General features: G+C 39.8%; 1 protein-coding gene and 1 long non-coding RNA gene across 5 annotated transcripts in view; one reads left to right on the forward strand and one right to left on the reverse strand.

Moving 5' to 3' along the window:
- Window positions 1-23,764, reverse strand: part of myo3b (myosin IIIB) — a 171,700-nt gene that overhangs the window by 112,897 nt on the left and 35,039 nt on the right. For all 4 annotated transcript variants that reach the window (XM_088352866.1, XM_088352869.1, XM_088352868.1 and 1 more), the window contains 7 exons: window positions 13,343-13,408; window positions 8,025-8,180; window positions 4,097-4,181; window positions 3,895-4,011; window positions 2,080-2,184; window positions 1,937-2,020; window positions 1,660-1,862 (listed from right to left, as the gene is read on the reverse strand). In XM_088352866.1, the coding sequence (XP_088208992.1) occupies window positions 1,660-1,862; window positions 1,937-2,020; window positions 2,080-2,184; window positions 3,895-4,011; window positions 4,097-4,181; window positions 8,025-8,180; window positions 13,343-13,408 (816 nt within the window). The remainder of the gene's footprint in view (window positions 1-1,659; window positions 1,863-1,936; window positions 2,021-2,079; window positions 2,185-3,894; window positions 4,012-4,096; window positions 4,182-8,024; window positions 8,181-13,342; window positions 13,409-23,764) is intronic.
- The window catches only part of LOC148352761 (uncharacterized), a 40,531-nt gene continuing 24,794 nt past the window's right edge, over window positions 8,028-23,764 (forward strand). Inside the window, exon 1 of the long non-coding RNA XR_015852685.1 lies at window positions 8,028-8,137. This is a non-coding gene — a long non-coding RNA (uncharacterized LOC148352761). The remainder of the gene's footprint in view (window positions 8,138-23,764) is intronic.

Raw genomic sequence — 23,764 nt, forward strand, 5'->3', positions numbered from 1 at the left:
TGTCCCTAGCTATTCAAACAATGGTAAACACATTAGCAATAACGACTGCCGATGCTTCCTCTAGCGGCTAGTTTTAACTAACCAAGACTACCGAACTATTGCCAATAAGTTTCTCGTAGTGGCTAGTCTCATCGTGTCTTTTACCGCACAAACAGGGTTGAGTAGGGTTACTTTAACTTGATTACTTTCAATTACTTTTGGATTACTCCAATACCAAATAATCTAAATAAAGACAAAAGAAACTAAATATGAATAAAATTACTAAATTTTGTGCAGGCTTGAGGAGTAACGGAATACATGGAACGGCAAAAATGATGTTGGCAAGCTGTTTGGATTTATTTTCATTTTGTTTCTGTCGCATTTGATGTTAGTTTTGCCGGAGATCAAAGAGATCAAAGCCAGGAGAGAAAGCTTACCACGTGTTGTGAGTCATAATTGTATTCATATTTAGTTTCTTTTGTCTTTTATTAGCATATTTGGTATTGGAGTAATCCAAAAGTAATTGATTGTAATCAAGTTAAAGTAACCCTACCCAACCCTGCGCACAAATCTCTGGTACTAGCAACTAACCGCTACCAGGAGTGTACAGCATTCAAATGTTTTACACTTATAACAACAAGTGCTTTTTATCGATCTTTTACATTATTTTCGTTTTTATATTCTTTCGGTTTGGATGTGAGATGTTGGCATTCCCTGTTTTTTTTATTGTTTTGTTTTATTTGCTCAAAAAATAGATCCGATTATTCAAGGCAATGGTACAGTTTGATAAAATTATAGCACAGAAAAAAAAAATTGAGAGATTTGTTGCACATTGCATACATTAATCCTTTTTCTTACACATAACCTTACCTAAATATTAGCTTGCTATTCATAAAATAGAACAAATTATTTATTAAATTAATCTAGTCATTGCAATATGTCATTTAAGACCTTCTTTTTATTCTTAGAATCATTTATCTCATATTACTAGAAAACTATTTGAATATAGTTGAATTATGAAAAAGTACACTTTTTTAATTGAATTACTTGACATGACCTGGGGAACAAGTTGGAAACATATAGTAAAATAAAAAAAATACATCTGCAATGAGCGTTATTAACTATGTTAGTAATTCTACTGGTAATAATTTGCATACAGACGCTGCCCTACTTACGAACCGTTCGTTAGTTGAATTTGTTCGTAAGTTGCTTCGGTGCAATATTCTGTATGTTTAAGGTTTGTATAAGTAACCTGTATTGTTTTATACTAAAGAATAAACATTTCATAAAATGATATGCTCTATAAAGATAAATAAAGTTGAGTTCAATTTACTTTTGGAAGATGCGCTTGAAGAGGTCCTCCTTCGGGGTAAAAAGTGGCCGAAAAAAAGCATTCTGACCATTTTTTCAACCGCATCAAGCTTTCTTTTTCCACTTTCATTTCAAAACAAATGACTCGCCTCTTCTTTAGCATCTCTATTTCGAAATGTATTTTATTTAAGTAGATGATGTATTTAGTAGGCTACAAATGGCCTTTATTTAGGCAGGCTTGAAACCTCCGCCTCACCCTTCCTATTTACAGTACAGTTAATTATGCGGAAAAGTGAAAGTGATTAAATACTCTAAATGCTTGACAACACAAATTTTATTAAGAACAGTCAAGATATAAATAAGACTGACATGGCCTGTTTGATGACCCTGGACTTCTCCAGCAGGTACTCTGACATTTTGGCACCGATGACGGCTCCGGTAGGCGTGAACTTCATCTCCAGGTACTTCCCGAAGCGGCTGGAATTGTCGTTGATTGCCGTGCAGGCGTTCCCGAAGGCCTCCACCAGAGGATTCACCTGCAGGATCTTCTCACGCAAGGTGCGATTGTTTGCCTGGTGACACACATATATGGTTTAGGAACCTTCTGCTATCACGTAAAAGGATGAAAATTAACAACATACTGAACCTTTCCCAAGAAGGTAAGATGTTGAACAATCAAATGAGCACTTTCGGTTTTGCCAGCTCCACTCTCCCCGCTGATGATAATACACTAAAAAAGATAATAGAGACAGATTATGCCTTCCTCTTTAATTTTCTGAAGTGCGGTACCTGATCTTTGCAGAAGGTCACCATGCTCTGGTACGCTGCATCGGCAGTTGCAAAAATGTGGGGAGGGTTGTCGGCCCGCTTTGCTCCGTGGTACAGTTTTGAAAACTGCAAACGGTGAATCACATGAACACATGAACCGATAATCAGTAATTTTTTAATTCTTAAAATTTCTATGCTGCCCAAAAAAAACATTTCTTTTCTCGTTCAATTTTTCTAAATTCAGGTTTGATTCATTTGTGTTACTATGTTTTTCTATTATATTAAATTTGAGAATTATACTATGTTTTCTACATAATTTAGTAAAAAAATGTAATACAAATAAATCTGTTAAATTCATCTAAGATAGCAAATGGAAAATAACTTACTTATTTTATGAAAACTTATGAAAAATTTGTTACAAAAAAGTAAAATCTGTAAAGATAACCTTGATCATTTTATTCCCTTATTTCACTACATTTTGTATTTTGGGTACATTATTTATATAGTAAAAAAAAGCAAATAGATATTTTACTATATTTGATAAAAAATTCAAATAAAACTGCTCATTTTATTTACCTTTTTCACTAAATTACTTATTTTGTAAAAAAAATATTCTTATCGTAAAAAAGTAATTAGATGGAAGATAACTTCTCATTTTTATTTTTTTATTTTAGTATATTTTATAAAGGGGAGGGATCCCAATTCAATCAAACTAATGGTAAATGGTCTGCATTTTATAAAGCGTTATTCAAGTCGCTGATGACCTCCCAAAACGCTTTACAATGTTCTTCACACTTACCCATACACTCACACAATCACACACCGATAGCGGCGCAAAGCACCTACCAGCTTATCAGGGGCATCAGGGGTTCAGTGTCTCGCCCAAAGACACTACAACAATTTACTGGAAGGAGCCGGAAGATTTATTTTTAAAATTTCATTGTAACAATAATTTTGTTCATTTAATTTACTTATTCTACTATATTTTAAATTTTTGTTTAATTTTTTTCTAAAATATTATAAAAATGGGTAAATGAATAACAAAATTGCAAAGATAACTGCTAATTTTACTGTATTTCTAATGTCTTTATACATGCTAGTAAAATAAGTAAATTAATAAATTAATACTAATTTTAATATATTTGTAATGTATTTATGAATTATAAGATATAGTAAAATAGGTAAATAAAATTAACAACGTTTTCTTCCATCTGCCCTCTTAAATATTTTGTTTTACTCTTAATATCCCTATCGTTGATTGTTGGGTTGTGGTCATATTTCTGATTGAGGGTAACAATTTGCGTGCCTTTTACGCAATTTTTTTTTTCGTTTCCCTGGTTATCATGCTTTTTTTTCTTTTTTTAGCATCGCTTGGGACCCATGGCTAGTACAGTACAAAAACCCACCAAAACACAAAGTCTTTACATAGCACACAAGATTCTAACTGAACGAAGAGAGAATAAGGCATCATGGGAGGGAGTCCAGCCAATTGCGTTTAGACATTTCGATGCCGCTGTGCCGCAAACCCATAACAGACCAGAATCTTATATAAAGTTGACCAATGGCAAACAGGCAACTTAGAGATGTACAAGGCCCATAACTTGTACTGTGATGCACACAAATGTAACCAAAGGTTTTGGGTATGCAAAATAATTTGTAATTGATGCTTTATCCTGGGGAAAATGCCATATCAAGGGGACGAAAAAACCTAGCATTCCACATTGTAATGTGAACACATTATAAGTTATGGACGCCATAACACAGTCGTCTACTGCACAACAGTATGCTTTGGCCTGATAATATTTGAGATGAAAAATACTGTAGTTTGTAACCAACCTGTGGAGTGTAAATGCTGAGAATCTGGAAGGGATTGAGCGCAATGAGGATGTCGCCCACGTACGTGTACACCTGCAGGTCGGCATACCTCTTGCTAAGATGGCCGATGATGGTCTCCTGCAGGAAAACGGGGAGGAAAGCGTCACCTTACGAACATTACTTGCCGATCGATGCTCTTTGAGAGGGAGTCTTTAAATCACACCTCGTCCAAGAACTCCAGTTTGACCAGATCGTCATCGGGGCTGCTTTCAATGATGAGGGTTTTACGGGTATTGATCCGTTCGTGCCTGCAACGGCAAAGTGAGGAGGCGGTCACGCCGAGGGCCGCTCTTAAGTGACCATCAAATGACACGACGACGCTTTGAAGAGCCTGAATGGGACATATGGGTCAATCCTCCGTGTGAAGAAGCCCTTTTTGGCCCTCCCGGGGGAGCAAGATTGAACAGACGCTCCGGCTGCACTTCATTCAGACGTTTTGATTACCCGCGGCACTGAAGGGCCCCGGTGGGTGTAGGGCAGAGTGAAAGTGGGAAGAGCTAAGGCCAAATCGGAATGAGAGATGAATATGTTCTTCTCTAGATTGTGGAGAAAAAAGATGTTTGTTTTTTTACATATATATAAATAAGGTTTAGATATAAAGTGCTTGAATTTTGGGTGCTTGTAAATGTTTAAAATTGTCATGTTTCTCAAAAAGTCTGCTTAAAATAGACGCAGACATTGCTCTTTAGTGGCTTCGCTTTGCCATAGCATTTCCTTTCTTTCGTGATTAACTGCAGCTGGCATTACTTTGTACGGCATTTTCCTATGAAGCGTCATCGCCCCCACGGGTCTCCACTAGGAGAACAGGTGGATTCTTCACATAAACGGGGCACTATGAAATGTGTCTTAGTGTAAAGGTTACGTTTCAAAAACAAAAGATATTTGCGATTTATTCAAGATCTAGAGTGTCATGATTAGAGATCTCAATCACCTGTCCCCGCTCATTTGGCGCCAACGGCCACGGGTTCTGATTGGCTCACTGTCACTATTTGAACCCAGTCCTGTCAGTCCCCTGTTGTCAGTCCGTCTGAGGACCTCAGTGTAAACTAGGCAAGCCTTTTCGACCCTGACTCCCACCTGTCCCTTTTTTGCTCCCGTCAGTCTCGGGCTACGACCTGTTTTGATCCTGACCACGTCTGCTTTCCCGTCCCGGCTTACGACCTTTTTTGTCCCAGACAACGTCTATTCTCCCGTTCTGGCTTACGACTCGTTTCTGACCCCGACCACGCCTTGCTCTCCCAGACCCGGCCACCGACCAGTTTTTTCGTCCCTGACACCGACACGGTTGATACACTTCCGTGTTTGGATCACAATACGAGTACGAAAGCGACTTGCTTCCCGCGTCCAGCGAACACCAGAATGTGGGCGCAGCCCTTCCTCTTTCCTTCAATAACAGTGTGAAAAAACGTTATGCGATTGGGTCTACGCAGTGTGCTGGACATGACATCGAGAGTAATTTCACGCGGTGCATACAGTTTTCTTTTATTCTAAGATGAAAATGGTTAAAGTAAGAAAAGGACTGTTTCAAATGTAGTCCAAATGCCAACATAAACCCCAATAAAGATAAAAAAAGAAGAGTTTATTTTAGCGTTTCTAACAGAGTCACGTACTTGCACGTGCAAAACAAGCAGCTTGACAGAGGCTGCAATGATGATTTCAGCCAGTAGATGGCTCCAGAAAGTAGAATATTTTGAATTTACGGACACCCCCTTTAGGATTAACATAGTTACTTTTTTTAGTGGTACATCTTTTGAAATGGATTGCAGTACCTTAGTAGTAGATATCTTTAGCAGGCTACAAATTGGCCCCTCGGCCACAGTTTAGGCCCCACTGGCTATATATATTTTATCAATAGATTTATCTTTCTCCCCTGCCTGTCCATTTCTTTTATATCATGAATGGATTGCAAACGCAGCCGTGCAGATATGAAATAGCGGATCAAGTGGTTCCTCTTCCCCCGGTCCCTTCAGAACAGGCCGTAAAACCGTCACTGCTCCCCTTCTGCTTTGAAGAAGATCCCAATTTTGCACCTACAGCAGCTACTTTTAACTCCTCCGTGTCTTTTTCTCCTTCTTATCTGTTGTCATTGTGCGCTCGATCGGCGGCACCAGAGAATGAACTGGGCCGGTAAGGTTCTCGCCCCGCAAGCCGCTAATCCCATTATCCACTTTCACTGAGGACAGGAATTCAGGATCAGGCGCGAGGCTCTCGGGAGTAAACAGACTTGGCACCACATCAAAACACTCAGTCAAGGGCAGGCTCAGTCAAGGGAGAGGAGGGGAGCGGCACAAAAATCTGGATTTTCTCAAGTCAAAGACAGATGGCTGTCTTGAGTGCTTTCGTCATATGGCTCTGAAATCAATGAGATGCAGAGCACGGATGTATCGAAAGGTCCAGCTAATATTATGCTGAGTTAGGATTAACGAAGCCCATGTGCTATTACGTTTACTTTTCCGATTTGTGGTGGTCAAGGAGTTATCAGAAGTGAAGCAAGCGTTTTAAGAGGCAGTAAAGACACTTTGTTGTTGCCCATTGTAATAAGTCCTTAACAGTTGGGTGTTATTTTAATGAAAGACAATCATATAACTCAATATACTATAATTTATTGTATAGTTTTCATGAAACATCAAATATGTGTATGAAAACCATGGAAAATCAGTAAAACTTACTTTACTTCAGGCCCAGTCCCTCAAATCAACTTAATCAGTCAGGCTCGGGCTGGTTCAGGCTTTTATAACCGCGAATCGGGTCGGGCAGGAATTTTTAGGCCTGATCTTACCTCTAATACCCCCAAAAAATTCTTTATATCAATTATTTCTCATTTAAAAAACACATTGAAAATAATACAATTCTTATTTATAATTAATTTTTTAGAAGTATTTTTCACTAAATAAACAATTGTACTTAAAATATTTTTTTTAAATTTGACTAGAAAACACAATACAAATATCGTAAAAAATAAAATAAATAAATTGTCGGCAGTATTACAATTATTTCCTTATTATTATAATTATATATGCTTTGTACATATGTATTGCCAGGAGTACAATTTACATAATTCATACTGCAGCTCGGCGGATGGGTGGTTAGCATGCAGCCCCACGTTGCAGAGGTTCAGGGTTCAAGTTCAGCAACCGCAACCTCCCCGTGTGGAGTTTGCATGTTCTCCACGTGCCTGCATGGGTTTCCTCCCACATTCCAAAACAGGCATATCAGGTTAATTGGCTGGTTCAAATTGTCCCTAGGTGTGAATGAGCGAGTGAGTTGTCTGTCCCTGTGTGCCCTGCGATTGGCTGGCAACCAGTTCAGGGTGTCCCCTGCCCACTGCTTGAAAATAGCTGGGATGGGCTTCAGCACCCCCGCGACCCTACTGAGGATAAGCTGTGTAGATAATGAATGGTTGGATAAATCATACATTATATATAACAAATAATCTTTGTAACACCAGATAACGTTTCAATTGTGATCCCTCTATTAAAATTAGACAAAATAAGTATTATTCAGTTCATAACAAATTACAATGTTAATAAATCGATTTTATAATGAGCATCACAATTTAAAAACAATTCTACATAAATAGAATAAGTCTTACAACTGAATGACTAAAATCAATCAATTAGCTAACAAAATGGTTGTTGATTCATGCTTGATTTTCAAAGATGTATGCGTTGTAACTGTTGTACTGCCAATAGATTGAATTTAAATAATATTTATATTAATCAAATCAATTTCATTGAACTTTAGTATCCCATTAGGGAATGGTGCCAGAAGCTGATGTTAAATCTCAAAAGATACCTAAAAAGGTAGTAATGTTAAAGATGGTATTACAGGATGCATTTATTGGTCTTTGTTGTCAAGTCATTTTACATGAGTGTATTTTTTAAAAGTGTGGTTAGTCAGCAACCATCATTGGCAGTGAATTAGTCTCACTCACCTTACACCTATTTTTATTCACACACCATCCTCTGCTTCACAGGGTTTGTTATTGCTGAAAAAAGAGCAGAGCCTGCCCCCTACTGGAGTAAAATGTGTCCACCTGGAAGTGTGTTGCAGTGATGGAGGGGAAAAAAAAGGAAAACAATGACTCTTACTTGGTTTTGGTTGCACATCCCACTTCCTGCTGCTCTTTGATGAGTGCTGCAAGTTGCTGTCGAAGGGCCGCCTCTTTGCCGTGAGCCTGCTTGATGAAGGGATGCTCCAGCAGGTGAGTCACCGACGGACGTGCCTCAAAGTCCTTTATCAAACACCTCCAAGACACACACACAAAATAGAATGAGATTGTTACCTAGCGGCAGTGCTGGAGAAGCTGTGATGAGCAATCACCTGAACATCGCGGCAAACTAACAGGTGTCTTGTCGCTCGGGCGGGCTTTAACAGGGTGAGCGCCTTACCAGTGGGAGTGCTTAATCTGCTGGGAGGACGCCACGTGGACGCTGTCGCCATGGTGGCTTGCAGGCCAAACAAGCCCTGCAGCGCTTCCTATCTAGGGTGTGCAGTGTTTGTCTTTACGCCTCAAACGCATCTTCTCCTCCGATAATCTATTTACAGTAGACCACGGGTTACGGTGTCCCCATTTTACGTGGGGGATTTTTTTTCAACCCCACGTATTATTGACTATTTATTATTCCATTTTGTTTTTTTATTTTAAGGATTTAGTGTTTAATCTGAAATGCCATGTCTAATCTCCAGGGTGCGTATTGAAGCAGTTGCCAAGTTGCCCAATTGGCCACGCCCGTGTGGCACCAGCTGCAGTTCATTTACAGATTGGCTTTCTGTCTATTTAAGCTCAGTGCTCTCAATTTTTTTTCTTCGTCAGTCCGTCAACAAGATGTGGGTTTCGACTCGGTCCTGTTCCTGTTGGTATTTCCTGTCCGGTGTTGTTCCCGTTTTTTTTGTCCTGTTTAATTTCGGTTTCCAGTTTCGTTTCTGTCAATTTTTGCCCTGTTCATTATTTTCTACAGTTTTCGTTCCCGTCTAGTTTTTCTTGTTTATTTTCGATATCCTGTTTCATTATCAATCCTGTCCGTCATCAACCCCATCTGTCCGATATCATCTCGGGAAATTGGTATCGATCTGATTTCCTATCATTTCCTGCCAGACTGCTGCCTAACGTGCATGACTCCCCATTTCCCGTAAAGTAAAAGAAACTTCACGCGTATGGATCATGATCCTGTTCTGGTTCCTGACACGTATAGCTTTTTCATGGCCAAATTTAAGCACTATCAAGGACTTTCAAAGCCAATATTGCAACAGTACCAGTTAATGAAGAAATCTGGTGTGAATCATGTATTTTGGAGAGCCACAAATGTATATGTTATTTACATATGTGATTTTTATCCTTGCATGTGCATTTATCAAGACGTGATTTTTAGATTTTGACTAAAAAAAATTGTGCGTAAATATTTGTGCGACAACTCTCTCCATTTGGGGGTTGGGTAATAATGACAGTAATATGTAGCTTTAAAAAAATTCCCAAGAACCTGACTGCTGCTTAGCTAGCCAGTTTCATGTTAGGATGCTTTTTGTAAAAACATGACAATTTACTGGAAGAAATATGAAACATAAAAGAAAAAATGTAGGCGTACAACATTAAAAGGGCTAGTGATCCCAAGAGCCAAGAAGAGATCCGCAGGTTCGAGAGCGTTCTCCATTCAGGCCCCAGTGCTGTGGAATGCTCTTCCCCCTGAGATTTGATCTGCAACCTCAGTGAAACTGTTTAAATCTAGGCTTAAAACACACTTCTATTCTTATAGCATATGAATAACCTATATTTTGTGTTTACAATATCTGTGTATTATTTGTTATTCAAACATCCGTTTCAGCCTGGTCATTCTGGAAGGGGGATTACCTCATGTGCGGTCCCTTCATTTTCCTCATGTTGAGGTTTTTGGGTTTTTCCTTGCTCTCATGTAGGTTTTAGATCAGGGGATGGTGTAATAATAGTCTGTGGTTTGCAATAATCTGTGGTCTGTGCAGCCTTTTGAGACTCTTTGTGATTAAGGGCTATACAAATAAACATGACTTGACTTGACTTGAAGAGAAAGTATTATTTTAGTTCAATACACTATACTACGTAGTTAAAATGTAAGCACCTTTTGTTGGATTACAAGCAACTACCTAATCTTGGTTTTCTGTATTTCTTACATTGATCATTCATCTAAAACAGTCATTTCATTTATATTTACTGTCACGTTGCCATGGCGCCCAATTGGCCCCGCCCGTGTGGCACCAGCTGCGGCTCGTTGACAGATTGGCTTCCCTTCTATTTAAGCTCAGTGCTCTCACTCACCCTTTGTCAGTCCGTCAATGAACCTCTTTTCCTTTTTTAGCATATTTGATATTGGAGTAATCCAAAAGTAATCGAAAGTAACCAAGTGCAATATTATGGTATTCAGATTACATTACTGAATACATTTTTCAACAAGTAATAGGTAACTGTATGGGGTTTCATTTTTAAAGTAACCATCCCATCCCTGTTTAGATTATACTTTATTATGGACTAATCCCGAGACCGAACCAATCCTAATTTGCGTCGCTCGTTTACCACGCGGCTAAAGACCCGAACGACGCAAAAACAGACACAAGATAGCAGGTAAACAACAATCTAATTTAAAACCCCTAATCTCTGCTTTCTGCTCTTGTTTTGCTCCCCAAGTTAACTCCTTGAATTCATTAGTGTCAGGACATTAAGCAGCCGCGGTTTGCCGCCATTAGCAGAGCGGCGCTTGGCGGGATTGTGAACAGCAAGACACTTTGTTACCCGAGACACTCGCCGAAGGATTTATTAAGAAAACAGACAAATGTTTACGTAGACACACATACACATACGACCACAAACGGTCTGTAGAGTCTGATAACATTGTCCCACTCTCCCCGGATTGAACTGTGTCGGGTTTTGTTTGTTTATTCGGATGAATGCTGAGGAGACGTCCCGCGAGCTATCGACTTTGATACCGCGAAGAATTGATAAAATAAAAACAATTCAATTATTATTAAGCGTTGGCAACTAATTTCAATGCGGATTCGCGCAAATTCTATACCCGTAAGCTTGTTAAATCAATTCGAATAAGTGCCTTGAATTTTGTTGAGAAGTTGAGGGATAGAGTACTACTTTGGTCCAGCAGAATGCCTCAAGACCAATGTTCCCTCTAATTTTCCACGGGTCTGAGCGTTCACACAAAGTCGGTGAGCAACGCTTAAAACAAAAGTGAGCAACCATAATCCCAAGTGTGGCAAGATAATTAATTATCAAACCTGTCCAAAACTTGACATCAAGTTACATTTTGCTGAGTGTACGGCAACGCAAAATTATTTTTCTCTTTTGAATGAATTGACTCATGTACTATTGCAAAGGTTGTACAGCCTACAAACGTCGTTTGTTCTTACAATTCTTTCACAAGATATCCATTTCTTTTTATTCCCTGATATATTTTGTCGCATAATATAAACATTTTTGGGGGCTTATTTAGTCGGTTGCAAGATACAGAACTGCACTTAATCACATTTTTTAGTGTAAGTACAATGTTGGCAACAAGATTGATTTGATATAATTGGAAATTATTTGAATGCAACACAATCTTTTTCTTCTTTTTTCCGTGTTTTTTTAAAATTCCTTTAAAAAAAATCTCATTGTGTTTATTTTTTCCGAGTTGTTACTTTTTTCTTTTTGTTCTCTGTCTACTTTTTCCTACATTCCTTTCTTTTCTTTCTTTCTGGCTTTTTTCTAAATTTTTCCTTTTTTTCTCTTCCTTTTGTTTCTTTTTTTCTCAGCTTTTCACTACTTTTTCATTTGGGTATTTTTTTCTTTTTTGTTCTATTTCCCCCTTCTTTTAAGTCATTTTGTGTATAGTTTTACATAATATTTGGTCATGTTGGGATTAAAGAAGCAAAAACAACCTGAAGAGCCGTTTAGGACCCGAAAGAGCCGGTTCCTTTTAGTGAGCCGAGCCGAAGAAGCCAGTTCTGGACCAACTCTACTAACTTTACTCAACTTCGTTCTACTCTGACTTGACTTCAAAATACCGCATTTAGGACACAACGTCAGGGAAACCCGTGTATTTTTACCTTCATGCACTGTAACTTTGACTTAAGTCGCTTCTTAATTAGTAATTTTGAGCTCTCATTTATGTGCGCCGGTTAGATTTCCTTGTGCGCAGAGAATGTGCGAGCAGTGCGCAATTGCGCACGCGTGCAGCTTAGAAGGAGCACTGCTGAAGACATAACTTTTTGTTTTTAGATCATTTTATTTTGAACATTGCGTCATTACAAACAAAATTGGCATGAAACAGTCAAACTAAGGGAAAGTTAACCATATTCAAGGGAACAAAAAAGTGCTGAAAATATATTGAGAAGAAAAAATCTGAAAATAAATTAATACAATTAAGGAAAAAGAAAAATAATATTACATTTTTTGTCCGGATGATAAGTCCAAATTTAATATGATCTTTGGATAAAATGGTAGAAAAAGATTTACATATTTACATATTTGCAGCTGTAAAGCATACACTTGTATGTATTTTCGTAGTTTTTTGTATGTATTTTTGTTATTTGACAAATTTGATTTTTTTATTGTTTTATATTATAGAATATTCTGTTGTTTTGTGGACTATTTTTCAATCCGTCCAAAACTTATATAATATTTGAAGCTAATTATATATAAAAGCATCAACCTATGAATATTTCATAATTGATTAATGTTTTTATTCTTTTCCCCCCTGTTATTATCTTTTTTATATCTATCTTAGAGGTGAAGCCCGAACCTCGACTCAAAATTCGTGCAGGGCCTAAAATGTAAATCATTATGTTCGGGTTCAGGCCAGGCTGGGCTCCTTTTGCTACCTTTTTTGATATGTTTTTTTTTTAATGATCCACCCTTCAATGTTCCCCCATTTCACGCAGCGCAGGCTACGACGCCGTAAGCACGTTCATCGCTGCGTGAGAGGGGGACTGAATCCATCCTTTACCACGCAACAAAAAGAAAAAGAAACAAACAACAAAAATGAATGGATAATTTAAAAAAAAAATCAATCAGAAAAAGAGAAGCCCGGCCCAACCATCACAAATAAAATACAAAAATATTTTTTTGAGCTCGGCCTCTCAAATTAAGTTAATTGGTCGGGCTCAGGCTGGGTCAGTTTTAATGTCCGCGCGCCTGGCTCGGGTCGGGCTAGATTCTTTTTCATCTGACCTCAAATCTCCATTTACACACATACAAACATACATTCACATATACATCCATTATATATATATATATATATATATATATATATATATATATATATATATATGTATATTTATATGTATATATATATTAAACTGCATTGATGTCGACCTAGGGATCGGTCCAGCCAAAGTATTGATCCCAATGGAATGTACTATGAATAAGAAAGTAAATCTTTATGACACTTACTGGCCAATGAAATGGCAGAAACTTCTGCACCACTTCTCTGGATTTTGCAACGTAGGTGACGGATTCCTGAAAGAAATCAAAAACACAGAACTGTAAAAGTCTAAATCACTTTTGTTAGAATGGACTTACTGCCTTTTGATGACACGACAGAAGCGGAGCGTGTTCAGTCAGCTGACAAACCAAGGCACAAGCTCCGATTTATTTTTTTTATTTTCGGGAAGTGTTGGTGTCCTTCCAGCTTTTTAAGTGACTCAGTGCGCACTTGGCAGGCAGCATCTGTGACTCTGAGCTGCGACTTATGGGATAGATTCTCTCCTGTGTCAGCAGCACTCGCAAGGGGCCGTTTATATCGAGGCCGCAACTCTTTACGTGTTCTCCGTGACACCAGGGATGTCCGATGACGATTAACGACAAAGTAATAAAAATGTAACAGAGTAACTATGCTCATTTTACGACTTTTTTCAAAAATTGCGGTTTCTATTCTAGTGGCCATCTTGTAAACCAGGGGCGTCAAAGTCAAACGGGTGCAAGGGCCAAATGAAAAATTAACCTACAAACTGAAGGCTGGACTGATCGAATGTTGAAAGTTTTTAAAATCATACATAAACAGAGACTTTGCGCTTCCATTATCGCTGGTTCACTTTTTTGCGGATTTTGAATTGAACTGTCTTTATTGTAATCGCTATCAACGTATCGTTAATTTTGTTCAGACAGAGAGCACACAGTAAGTACTGCACAGAGCAGATTGTGTGTGTGTGTGTGTGTGTGTGTGTGTGTGTGTGTGTGTGTGTGTGTGTGTGTGTGTGTGTGTGTGTGTGTGTGTGTGTGTGTGTGTGTGTGTGTGTGTGTGTGTGTGTGTGAATGGGTAGTGGTGACTGTCAACAGTGATAGGATGAAGTATGCGGTCAGTCGAGGTGGGCATGCCCAGTCTACCTCTCTGAATCAAAACAAACTGGGAAGGATAGTGGGTGCTAGCTTTTAGCAGCTCGTTCCGTTGACAAGAAATTCATCCATTATTTAGGACTCTAAGGAAAGTCAGAAGAGCGCAGAGAAATGGTGATCACCAGTGGGTGCTCCGTGGATTGTTATTGCACTCGGGAAACGCCTGAGGCGGCGTCGATAGGGAAAACAAGAACCTGGATGTAGGTCCGGTCTACTGCATCAGCTAGGCTCACAACTCTCTTAAGCCACGACTGCCAAATGCGGCTAGTCACGAACACCAGATCTATTGCCCACGAAACGGATGACCTGGAGCTACAACTTGTAGGAAACCACTAAATTAGGGACTCTTGTATTTCTATAATCGCGGAGAGCTGGCCCAATCTGAGGAGTACCGATGCTAGTGTGCAGCTAGCCTACCACTCTCTAAATCTCTTTCTTGCACTGAAAGGTGAAGCCCTACAATTTCGTTAAAAAACAATAAAGACCATTCATTTAACTGCAATTCCATGTTCTGTCTATTCATTTGTAGATCTATAGTTGTTATTACAGTCGTATACTCTCAGTTGGTAATGACCTTACCTCAATGAAAGTTTTCCTCTTTTGGACATTTGTAAAGGTGTAACGCTATTTCACGGATTTTCAATTTTTGCCGGTGGTTCTTGACCATAAGTGAGGGATCTCTATTCTAGTGCAATGTTTTTCAACCGGTGAGTCGGGACCCAAAAGTGGGTCGCGGACCCGTTTTCAGTGGGTAGCCGTCCTTTGCATTCACAAAATGCAGCTTATCGAAAATAAATAACATAGTGGGATACTGGCTGAAGTAATTCACAAACCAAAAAGACTGAGGTGGCTTATCATAATTCGAATACAAAAGGGATGGTCCATAAGCTGATTGTTATTTTATTGCAACACTGAATATTAAAGGGGTTCGATATTTGAATAGAGCGCTGTCTTACTGATGATAGCCTCGTCATCCTTGGGGAAATCTTGCTCGAGCCTCTCTACCTTTGCCTGAGGAAGTCATTTGTATCTTGTTAACAGGGATGAAAGTGTCACAGTCCTCCAGTCAGGTTAGGTTTCCTCTTTCGCTCCCACTTTTCCTTACCTTATTTAGTCATTCAATTCCTGGCACTAATTTCCAACCCACACCTTGTGTCACTTGTCCTATTTAAACCCTCTGTTTCCTCTTCTCGGTGCTAGTTCGTTGCCTGTATTGTCTCGTCCTAAACCTTCCTGTCACAGTCTCCTGTATCAGAGTGTACTGAACCCTTGCCTGCCCTTCTGGATCTCGATTACCGCCTGCCGAATTCTTCTACTGCCATCATAGTGCTTGATCACCGACCCCTCGCCTGCCTCCTGGACCACGACTTCTGCCTCTGGTGTTGTCGATACTGTTACTTAGATACCACATGTAGTAAAACCTATCCGTAATGAAGACCACAGCACAAATCTGTTTTATGCATTGTGCTTCTGCACCCCCTGAGCGGGGCCCTAACAGGAGGGTTGACTTTGCTTGATGTGATCCTCGATCACCAGGCTGGCATTTAGAAATGTGCTTTTTTACATACCGTATTTTCCGCACTATAAGGCGCACCTAAAAGCCTTTATTTTTTTCAAAAACTGACCTTCCGCCTTATAATACGGTGTGCCTTATATATGGATCAATATTAAGTCGCAAAGTCTTGCAACTAAGGCAAGCAGCCGCCGACTAGATTTTCCCCCGAAGGCGAAGTCGTCCGCGGTGTATGCTGGGATTTATATACCGGCGTTTCATTTCCCAGCCAATGTGTCAATCATCATTTGAATTGATCACTATTGGCTAAAGTTATTCGGAGGTAAAGGAGGCGGATCCTTTTTATCATTTACAGGCTCGCATAGGCTAAAGGGGCAAAACAAAGCCTGCAATTGGCCGAAAAAGATGAATGTGAATAGCATGTTTGGTTGTCTACGGCATAGATAAAACATGTTTTACTATTCTGTATTTGTAAATATTTTACTTTCCTGGATTTACTACACTCACAGATATAAGAGGACCATGGTTGCACATTATTATTGAACGCAACGACTTCGGTGAGCTACTCCGGCTATATATTTTCCCAGTATCTTGTTTCAGAGTGATATCGATGTTTCTGTGATGGGTCTTTTTTAAATTAAACTCGATTCCAAGTGTTTATTGTCATATGCACAGTAAAGTTGCGAGCGAAAAAGAAAATAGAAACTAAGGAATGGTTGGCATTTCTTGAATCCCAAGACTTTAACCTTCCGAATGATATCTGGAACGATGCATTTGAGTGACATCGTACTGACACTGTTTCCGTATATGTCTGAGACACGTATTTGCTTCTTTGCAAGCTTTGGGAATGTTAAGGGGGTAATAAGTTTGACTGAACTATCTAACTGTTTTGTCAACGTTCCCATTGTAGCGCCTTATAATCCGGTGCGCCTTATGTATGGAAGATATAGGACCAAAAACTATTTTTTGGGGGTGCGCCCTATAACCCGGTGCGCCCTATAGTGCGGAAAATACGGTACTCTATTTATGTTTGTTTCCCATTTAGGTGTTAGACACCCCTTCCCCTGATTGTTTATAAATGAGTGAAATAATGAAGCAGTTATAAATAAAGAAAATATACATCATGAATAAATGTAGGCAGTGACAACACAACAAGCGATACAAAAATCCATCAAGAAGGATATGAAGGATTATGAAAGCTGCATACCGAGTAGCACATGTAAAATATTTCTTTGGTCTCATTTTTGTCTTTCCACCAGGCTTAGTGCCAACCGTCAAGTGCGGTTGACGCCTCGCCGATTTTGCCGGGGAGAGACTTGACAGTGCGCCCGGCATTTGAATAAGCCGTTCATGTTGCGGCCTCGAAAAAAAAGGAAGAAATTCGCCAGGCACAATAAGCACACTTGAGAGTGTTATCGGCAGCGTTTGGCTATCGACGAAGTAACGTTTAAGTAGCGTGTTACGACATCAAGGAGAGAAGATGTCTGCGGGCCCCACATTAGAGCTTCCATTGAAGCAGACACTTTGCCGCTTTTGATCTGCACTTTGCCAAGGATCGGCAGCCTGAATTTTTTATGCCACCGAAGCCGTTTAAAGTGACAGATTTTTTTTTTCTTGAAAATGAGTCGCTAGAAATGAGGTAGATTTATTTCTTTCCGTGGCTTGTTTGGGACAATTTGGGCTGCAAAGACACTGCACTGCTTTATCATCATCATGAAAACATATTCATTATTTTTCTGCTATGTATGGTGCTTCTTTGTATTTATTTACAGTAAAATAAAAAATGGAGTCACCCCAGCTTAATTAAGAAGGAAAATGTCACTGGCCAGAGTTTTATTGAGAAAGAGAGCAGTGCTTGCTTCCACGATCCGATGATCGTCGGACACGGGTAGCTGATGGCAGGAATGCGGAAGTGGCACTTCCGTGTCGAGCGAGGATAGTCGTGGGCGGCGGGAAAGCTGATCGATAGCCGGGACGGCGGAGCAAGGGCGGTAACGAGTCCAGAAAAAAGGTCGGCAACAAGTATCAGGCAGGAAACAGCGCAAAACAGGGCGATGGCCGGGACGGAAGAGCAGGGCAGAAACGGGTCCAGAAATAGGTCGGCAACAGGTATCAGGCAGGAGAAAACAGGGCAGGAGCTTGTCAGAAGGTACAGAGCTTGCCTAGCTGTAAGCGTAGGTTCGCAGGGACGGTCTGACAGCTTCCTCCTGGAAGCCGGGGGTTTAAAAAGGGTCAGGGAACCAATCAGCGCTCAGGGCTGTTGGCGCCAACGGGGCAGCCGCAGCTGCCCCGAATCAGTAATCATGACAGAAAAAACACATTAAAGTCGAACTGAAGTATAAGTCGCGTTGTTGAAGGAAATTTACTCGATAAAACCAAAAACATACATGTCATCTAGAAAGGAAATTTAAAATAAAAGAGAGCAACTGGCTGAATAAACTCGTACGTAAACGTTACATGATTGACACACCTGTTAATATCAGTATCGACGTAACATATTTTTCTGATAACTCAAGCATAAAGAACATGCTTACAAAACTATCAGTCCAAATCACTGAATCCAAATACATTTTTATTCTCAGTGTCACGGTAGAGATGCGCCGCTTCCTCTTTCCGCCTCTACGTCGCTTACGTCAGACATTTCCGCTTCTCACCAGTAGCTTACAAGTGTAGCGTGTCATTCTAGGGAGGGTTTTGAATAACTCCCCGGTGTAGAAAAATACACGAACGGCTTTGCTGGAGAATGACACAGTCGGCACCTGTTTATTGAACAAATAACAACTCTAACTCGCACTCTCCAGGCACTGGGCGCCTCGCTTACATCATTATGACGCACCTCACTTTCTGCGCCTACACAAGCTTTACAAAAAAATTCTACATTTCACTATTTGTAGCTTGTAATCTGCGGAATATTGTCTTTTTAGGGCCATTTTGTTCAGTCTTTTCAGATGTTTTCATAAGAAACCGGTGTGTGCCGAAAACTTCCCCTCCCCTCCCGAATAAGCGCTCGCACAAATGTCATAAAATTACTTCATATCTCATTTTGGGGCGAATGTAATAGAAAAGTAAAGCACAGAGCATTTGTTCCTTGTATCAAAATCAATTTTTAGCAAGATGAAAAAATGCACTTTGTCAAAATGATGCCCTATCTTCTGAACATTCGTGTCCTTTTGGTAATTAAAGGGGGACAACAGGGCAAGCTTGAGATGATCAACACAGGCCTAGAGCGCCCTCTTGCAGTTTTGTGTAAAAATAACACGTGAAGTTATACACCCAGTAAAAATGTGATATAATTTTACAGATAAGTCACATTCGGAGAATAAGTCGCACTTCCGACCAAACTATGAAAAAACGGCTACTTATAGTCTGGAAAATACGGTTATTACATTCGCGTTTTAATTTTTATTATTGTAATCACAAAGGACATGCAAAAATATGACATGTTACGGTCAGGATATTTTACCTCGTTCACTGCCATGGACGGCTACAGATGTCCAAGATTAACTCATTTATTGCAATCGCCAAAGTTTAGGGTAGAGCAATTTCAGTGCATTTTGTAAACAAAACAGAAGCCCTCATATCGAGAATTTAGCATCGGTACTGCTAGTAGCAAGCTGCACTGCAGCAGAATTTACTGTGATATTTGCAAGAGTAAGTGAAGGGATTTATTGCAAATAACCAACTGTTTTAAAAAGTGCTTCAGAATGTGCCTCACACTTACCTATACACACACACACACACACACACACACACACACACACTTGCACACACACTCACACACACACAAACACTCAAACCCCCGAAAGGGGCGTATGAGGGGTTCAGTCAGTGTCTTACTCGTCCCCTTCTCGAGGTTTCTTCATTTTCCTCACGCTAAGGTTTCTGAGTTTTTCCCTGCCCTCATGTAGGTTTTAGATCAGGGAATGGTGTATTAATAGTCTGTAGTCTGTATAGCCCTTTGAGACTTCTTGTGATTAAGGGTTAATCAAATAAACATGACTTGACTTGACTAGGAGCCGGGAATCGAACCTCTCTTGGTCCCAAGACAAGCGTTCTACCCCTTGAGCTACTGTCGGTATACAATGGATGACCAATGGGAGCCACAGTTTTACTAAGATTTGCAGATGGACTGTAGACACTTGGGCTTGGGTAATGATAAGGTAAAGGTTAGTTGGTTGGATCCCTTAACCGTTAGGGTTGTAGGGGTACCATTTCCAGTGGTGTGTCTTGGGCAAGTACAGCCTGGTAACCTCCATCCTTCTCCATACCAACATATGTGATAGATAGATAGATAGATACTTTATTCATCCCCACAAAACAATAATAAAGTAAAAGGAATATAATACATAAATACCCAATACCCAATGTAAAGTGTAGATATAGAGTATTTAAATAGTGCTGCATAAAATATACACTGTAGGGTAATATGCAATGTGGGGGTGTGGTTTAATGTGGGCTTTTACTCCCCCGGGTGGAGTTAAAGAGCCTTATGGCATGAGGAAGAAATGATCTCCTCCTTTTATGTTTTATTGTTGACATTGCTGCTTTCATTAGAACTACCGTAATAGTGAGGCTTATAATAATAATGATAATAATAGAAGTGCTAGCTAAAACCTTGTCCATCTTTACTTCCAACTTTTACAAGCATTATACACACATAAACCCTGGTTTGATTCTGCATGGAATGCGAGGCAGCGCACCAAAAAATTGACGCAAGACATTAATTATACCAGGCTGTATTTGTATTTGTAATTAATTTCACAGTTGACCATTTTACCACTTTAGCCTTTGACACGCTCCATTACCCTCTTTCGCGGATGTTATGAGCTCACATCTGTCAATTACGCCGCCGTGCGCTCGATTAATCAAACACGGGCGACAAAGACGGGAAACGGAGGGAAAGATGTCCTTCTGAGTACGGTAATTTAGCATTCGCGACGAGCGGACATTTACGCCCGCCGTCCAGGCCTGGGAACTTTCTCGTATTTCAGAAGCGTAAAGAGACCGTGCGCGAAGGTGACCCCGGTTGGTGTTGCTGGCGATATGTTTATAGCCCCGTCGGGGTTAAAGTCGCTTCCAGCTGGGCACAAATTCCCACTTTGCCACTGTATCAATGTTATTGGATGCTGTAATCATGAGGTCCTGTGGTAACGATAGTTTGAAACAAGACAGGAGCAAATGGATGCTGTGGACTAAGATAATCCTGTCGATAATACCATTAAAGAGTACTTTAAAGCGGTGGTTCTCAACTGGTCTCACTTGAGGACCCACCATCTAAGCCCTAATTACAAGCCGTGACACAAATCTCGAAAAAAATCCACTTTTCCGATATAGTAAATGAAATTATTGTGCAATTTAAATCAGACATAGTGGAATATATTCATTTTTTAAGACAAAAAGACCAGAGAAACCAAAACCATTTCCTGTAATTGTCAATTAACTGCATTTTTCATGAAAACTAAAATGTCTGATTTGTTTAAAAACCCTTTCCATTTGCATGTACAGTAGATACCCGGGATACGACATGAATCCGTTCAGAGGGGGGATCACAGAGTGAAATTGCTGTATAGCGGAAAAAGAAACCTATGGTAATTAGCTTTCTGCCACACAGCAAAAGAAACCTATGGTAATTAGCTCTCTGTCTGTCTGTCCTGGTCATATCCCACGACAGGGTTGACCGACAGCAAGAAAAACACATACACAAAAACAAAGAAAAGGAAAATCTTGCAAAAACACCCCAAAATTTGACTAATGCCAACTCAAATACCCAAACACTCAAACAAGTTAAGCATCTCGGCACCCAGGTTGGTCATGATTTCGTCCCTCCAGATGAAACGGGACACCAGAAAGCGGCCGTGTCACTGGGGTCAGGGTGACACAACACACTCTTCTGTTCAACAGCCGGAACTGACAGCTTTCACTGGTTTACCCCTGCCGCATCATGCGGGTGCCCTGCCCATCCCTTAGAACACGTCCAAACATCCCACTATCCTTTCACAACACCTCTCCAGTCATTCCTATCACCAACAATAGCTATCTAGCTAATTAACTCTAATTCCTCTGAATTATTATATTAGAATAACAATAGTGTATATATAGAGTTTGTGCACCTTTTTCATGGCCAAATTCAAGCTCTTTTTAAGGACTCTCAAAAACAATTTTCTAGTTTCTCCAGTACCATTAAAAGAAAAAGCAGTTTTGAATCATGTATTTTGCAAAGCCACAATGATATCTGCGATTTACACATGTGATACTTAGAGGGGAGGGGGAAACCGACGTTGGATTTAAAAATGAAAGGGATTTTAAACTTCCACTTGTGAGGATTGTATGCCATGCTTTGATTCCTTGTTTTTAATAATAGCTTAGTTTCTATGGTTATCATTTTTTGTTTCTTTTGTCATCGCTGCAAGTCTTGGGAAACCTAATAAATAAAAAATTGTAAAAATAGAGTATTATATCACTGACTCAGTAAGTATTTGCAAAGCCTAAAAGATTCTGAACTGAATGAGGAGAAAGGCATAGTGGGAGGTAATTCAACCAATAGCATATCGCCATTTACATGATCCTGTGATGCAAACCAATAGCAGACTAGCATTTTATCTGATGTTGACCAATAGCAGACAGTCATCTTCAAGACTTAACTCTATGTACTAACATCATTGTAAAGGGCACTGTAAAGTAAGGCTGAGAAACCACAGGTAAGTAAAGAATTATTCCTAAAATCATGATTAATCTTCCTTTATTTGTACTATTTAAGTGCACAAATCCCATTTAAACTTGTTCACTGCCATCAATACACTCCACACCAATGGGAGCTCTCATTGCATTATATATGAAATGCACCTGAGTCTATCACAGGACCAGCAAGATATAAAAAAGGGTGACTTATAGTCCACAAAATAAAGTAGTTTCACAAGAGAGCCAGGGCAAAAAGTACCACAAATCCTACTGCTGTCAATAAATATATAGCGAGAACCTGACTTTTGTGTATTTTTGAGTGGAAAGGATTTTCCAGACATGACAAAAGTCACACTAGGTGAAAATGACACATTATCACGCACAAACCATCACTTACAACAATAATAGCAACGCTAGCTGTTAGCTAGTCAAGGACACGACTTCCGATAAGACACTTGTTATTACCTTGTTACGAATAGGAAATGATTACGTTCTTTTTCACAGATTTCGAAATCTCTGACGTGTAATTCATGCGAGCAGGTCATAAATCACGCGCAGCGCCACTTCAAACCCAAAGGTGGAACGCATTTCCCTATTTAGAGAGCCGTTCGTACGGGATTCATCATTTACGGCAGATTTCTCTGCGATTTGGTCCGCCGTGACGCAGCGGCGGCAAAATATATGCGAGATAAATGACATGTTAACGGAATCATTTCACGCTTCGGCACGTTAGCTGTGATTTATACGCCGGCCTTCCCCGTGTCGTCGCCGTTTCCCTGCGAAAGGGCAAACTATCTATTTTGATTCCGGCAGGTACGAGGTGAGAAGTAGATACAGACTGCAGTCGTGTGGGGGTCACCGGGAGCACAATGTCAACTTTCGGGAAAAAATTGCTAACTTTCAACTTAAATACATGAATAAATGAGTTGTAGACCTTTGTTCAGACCAATATAGCACTTTAAATCCATTTTGTGGTGTTTTAGGGCCAATCGACTATGTCAAAGTGAGTTCAAGACCTTCATCTAGTTGATCCTAGGGCTGTGGCATCTTCTTGTAGGTGTTTAAGGCCAGGAAACTTTGTGGAAATGAGTTGAAGAGGTTTATTGAGACAATCATGGGACTTTGACGCCATTTGTGGCTTTTGCATGCCTTAGAACTATATGTAAATGACTAAAGGGGCTTCATTTAGACAATCGAAATTCTGAGGCCAAGGAACTACAGTCATACCTCTACTTACGAACGTCTCTACGTAGAAATTTTTAAGGTTAAGAGCAAACTGAGCGTAAAAA

This window comes from Urocampus carinirostris, chromosome 14 (assembly GCF_059441175.1).
Source record: "Urocampus carinirostris isolate Australia breed hairy pipefish chromosome 14, RoL_Ucar_1.0, whole genome shotgun sequence".
Taxonomy (NCBI): Eukaryota; Metazoa; Chordata; class Actinopteri; order Syngnathiformes; family Syngnathidae; genus Urocampus; species Urocampus carinirostris.